Source organism: Setaria viridis, chromosome 8, assembly GCF_005286985.2.
Source record: "Setaria viridis chromosome 8, Setaria_viridis_v4.0, whole genome shotgun sequence".
NCBI classification, from domain to species: Eukaryota; Viridiplantae; Streptophyta; class Magnoliopsida; order Poales; family Poaceae; genus Setaria; species Setaria viridis.
In genome coordinates, this window is record NC_048270.2 from 3,840,397 (window position 1) to 3,844,393 (window position 3,997).

Consider the following 3,997-nt stretch of genomic DNA (forward strand, 5'->3'; position numbering starts at 1 on the left):
TCTTCCTACAGTAGCAACCTTTTTTGCAGGACAGGATGGTGGACCAGACCATGCAATGCATACAGTTCCTCTTCCTTCTCTCCTCCAAATTAAAGCCCATATAGCATGCATGAATGCTTATCAAGCTAGGCTGTAATGTGACTTTACAAGTGTCTAGTGTGTCATGGTCATTTTACAGTTATGCTATATATGGATGTCATCAGTGGAAAAAAAAAAGCAACCATGATCATATCCATATTACATAGAAATGTCTGCAATTGTAAACAAGGAAACTAAACATTTCCTTCAGAAAAAAAGAAAACATAAACAAATTCAGGTCGAAATAAAATAAATTTCGGGATTTTCTTACGGTCACCACCAAAATCACTGAAATTCGTGGAAATTTGAAACATTGGTTTAGATTGTGTATCGGATATCACGCAATCTCCAAAAATCCCATCCAAATTATTCTGATTTTGCGCTGCATGCATCCAACGAGCTCAATGCAAGCATCAGAGTGTTTTTTTTTTCAGGAACATTGCACCGTGGTCGTAATTAAAACCTGAATTTTTACAAGCCAAACAAAACTGTTTCTTTCTCAACCAAAAACAAGAAAGAAAAAACCAACCTGAACAAACATGGTTACAGCTCAGAGATAATAACTAATAATTCGATCGATATATATATCATTAGAGATACACACACATACATACAGGTACAGCGCGCGTACTGACAAGCCATCAATCATGTCGTCGTATGCATGCCGACATGGAAATTCAGCAAGCTCTGCTCAATCTTGATCTCTCTATGCCAACAACATGGTTATCGTGTCAGTGCTTTGGCGGGCACTGGTAGCACTTGGTGAAGAGCCCGAAGGTGTCGATCTGCCTGACGAAGTTGACGGTGCTGGCCCACCCGCCGAACCCGAATCCGACGACGAGCACCCACGCCACCACGAAGCAGTTGGCGGCGTACATGCCGGCCCACCCTCCGACCCCGCGCGGCGGCCGCTCGACGGCGTTCTCCCTCGCCGCCGCCGGCGCGAAGACGGCCATGTGCGCCAGCGCCGGGATGATGTACACGGTGAAGCTGACCAGCAGCGACCCCACCGTGGAGTTGATGGGCCCGAAGAAGGGGAAGATGATAGCGAGGAACCAGATGGGAAGCACGATGGGCAGCCTCGCCGCCGCCCGGAGCGCCAGGCTACGGGACTCGTGCACGCCGACGAGCTTCTCCCAGACGAAGTAGAGCGGCGTGCAGGCGAAGCCGAAGGTGATGAACTGGTGGACGAGCATGAGGACGACGGCGGCGTCGCGGAAGCCGGAGCGCGGGAGGAGGGAGATGGCGTTGGAGTGGTCCAGGAGCGTGTCGCCGAAGGCCCAGTACACGGCGGAGGCCGACGGGATGGTCAGCGTCAGCACGTACAGCGTGGCGGCCAGGTAGATAAGCTTGAACTTCTGGGGCTTCCACATCGCGTGCATGATCTCCCTGTGACACGTCAGCATGCGTGAATGATCAGCTGGCACTGTGTGTGGTGAAGCTAGGATGATGCCAGGTAGGCTTACACTGTGACAGCGTGGCCTCCGAAGGTGTAGAGGATGTTGGTGGCCCCGGTGAAGTAGAGCACCATCTTTGTAGGGCCCGAGTGCGTCACACCTTCCACCTATAATAATGTCGTCATTCATTCAACGATGGTATGTTAGTCGTTTCACGGGACGTAGAACAAAGCTGATGGAGAAAAATGAGCGGACGAGAGCGTGATCGTCTGCGTCATGCATGCATAGAACTCACTCACCTGACCGTGCGTGATTGCGGCGATGGTGAGGTACCACGCGGTGTAGGTGGTCATGAGGAGGCCGAGGAAAGACCAGATCCGGTAGTTGTGGAAGGAGGGGATGAAGACGGTGGTGGCGCAGCAGGCGCCGAAGATGTACGTCCACGTCCGCTTGTCGTACTTGTCGTTGATGTAGTAGATGTTGCTGCATGCCCATATATGCATCATCCATGGATATCATCATCAGTGCACACATCGTCAGATCACAGATTATCTACAAGACTATATAATATTGTGACTATTAATTATATTGATGATGTGAATTAAGCGCACGCATGCATGGATGGATGATTACCTCGCACATGCGATGAGCTGGATGACGGAGCCGAAGAGGAGGAAAGTGCAGTTGAAGAAGAGGCCCATGTTCCTCCAATGCTTCCCCAGCAGCCCGTCAAGCACCTCAAACCACTGCTCCAATTTCCAGCAACATCGATCAAAGGATCAAGATCCAACAATTAATTTTCCATACTTTTTCATGTCCAATTTATGCTATATATCCTTCTTAGATAATGATAATGAGAGCAAATTAAACAAATAAAATAGCAAATTAAAGAAACAATTTACCTGGATGACATGGTTCCTGAAGTCGACCTTCTCCCGCTCCTTCCTTGTTCGGTACTCGACGTAGAGGACGCTGATGAGGTATGCCGTCCAGCTGCCCATGAGGCCGTAGAAGAGCTGGAAGACGATCCCGGACGCCATGCCCAGCTGCGAGAAGGAGTAGGGCAGCGTCAGCAGCACCTGCGCCACCTGGTTCGACGCGCAGCTGAACCACGCGTCGTACACCGACCCGCCGTGCCAGAACAGGCTCGACAGCGCCTTGTTGCCGCCCCTTCTCGACGTCGCCGCCGACGCCGCTTCTTCTCCGCCGCCTCCGGCGTCGCCGCCGACGACGCCGCCGGCCCTCTCCATCTCCATGTAGTTCCCGGCCACGATCGTCTCCACCTTCTCCGACGCCATCCTAGGCTGGTCGTCTCTCTCCCTCGCTCGTCTCTTCTTCCTCCGATCCCTTCTCGTTGCTATGATCTGACACTTCTGCTTCCAATACTATATAGCTAGGCTCGAGCTGGCGAATCATCAGAAAAGCTATAGAAAAAAAAATCATTCGTGTCACTGTAGAGTGCTGTGATGGGTGCGTGCATGGACGGGGCGGCAGCACACGAGCGGCCTGGCCCATGCGGCTAGCTGCTGCTGACATGCAACTTGTCATCTTTTTTTTTTCTCTTCAATAATTTTTCTCTCTCTTTTATTTTCTTTGGTTTATAATAGGAGGGATCTAGGATCTAGTACATATGGACAGTGATTGTTCATGGCTGTACGTATACGTAGCTAGAGGCCTAGAGCCTACAGTGCTACAGTGTAGCTTGGGGGCTGGTCGATCCGTGTACGGACGTATGTGTAGTGTACTTATTCATTAGAGGGGAAAGATGGAGGTACGGGCAAACGCATCAAACAAAATGTGCAATCAAAATTTGAAGACTTGCTGGATTGTGATCTTTGATTTGGTAACCGGACGTGCTTGGAGTTTAGCAGTGGCCCATGCAAAGTTAGCCATGCCTATGACATGCGTGTCCTTGTACAAATCATCATTGGTCAATATAGAGTCCTCAAAAAAAATAGAAAGAGTAATAGGTAACCGAAGTCTCTCACATTTTCTTTCGCAAAAAAAGAAGAAGTATATGACCTTAATTTGTCTCGGATAAACATTACATAGTACTTACATGTGTCTATAAGAGAAAATGAGTAATTTTTTAATAGTTTTATGAACCTCAAATCTGTCCACAAATTTAATTCTAATACTTATGACTCCTTTTAAATGCTTTTGTCTATTTTAATTATGGAAAAGTGTATTTTTCATCCCTCAAGTCTTGCAAAAGTTTGAATTTATCCCTCGTGCTTCATTTAGTGCAAATCAAGCCCTTAACTAATTAACCCAGTGCATTTATCATCCCCACCTTAGTTTAATGATGATATTGTGTCATATAACATCGTTTTAGACTATGTAATCATCTTAGTGTTTCCGATAAAATTTTTATGCGGTAGCCAACTTAGAAGATTTACTGAATGTTTTGTGGGCTTTATATCTTCGACTCAGCATATTACATCGCTAAGCAGTGATTAATCAGATTATAAAGTGGCATAAACTATCATTAGATGGAACTAAAAACTATTATTAAACTAAGG

At 47.5% G+C, this 3,997-nt stretch overlaps 1 protein-coding gene across 1 annotated transcript; it reads right to left on the reverse strand.

Annotated features, from left to right (window-relative positions):
- Positions 1–635: 635 nt before the first annotated feature.
- On the reverse strand, positions 636–2,859 carry LOC117866462 (auxin transporter-like protein 3). Its single transcript, XM_034750667.2, has 5 exons — positions 2,378–2,859; positions 2,109–2,221; positions 1,775–1,958; positions 1,545–1,642; positions 636–1,467 (listed from the first exon to the last, which is right to left on the reverse strand). The coding sequence occupies exons 1-5, from the start codon at positions 2,771–2,773 to the stop codon at positions 810–812; spliced, it is 1,449 nt and encodes a 482-aa protein (XP_034606558.1). The 5' UTR covers positions 2,774–2,859; the 3' UTR covers positions 636–809.
- Between the last annotated feature and the right edge of the window lie 1,138 nt (positions 2,860–3,997).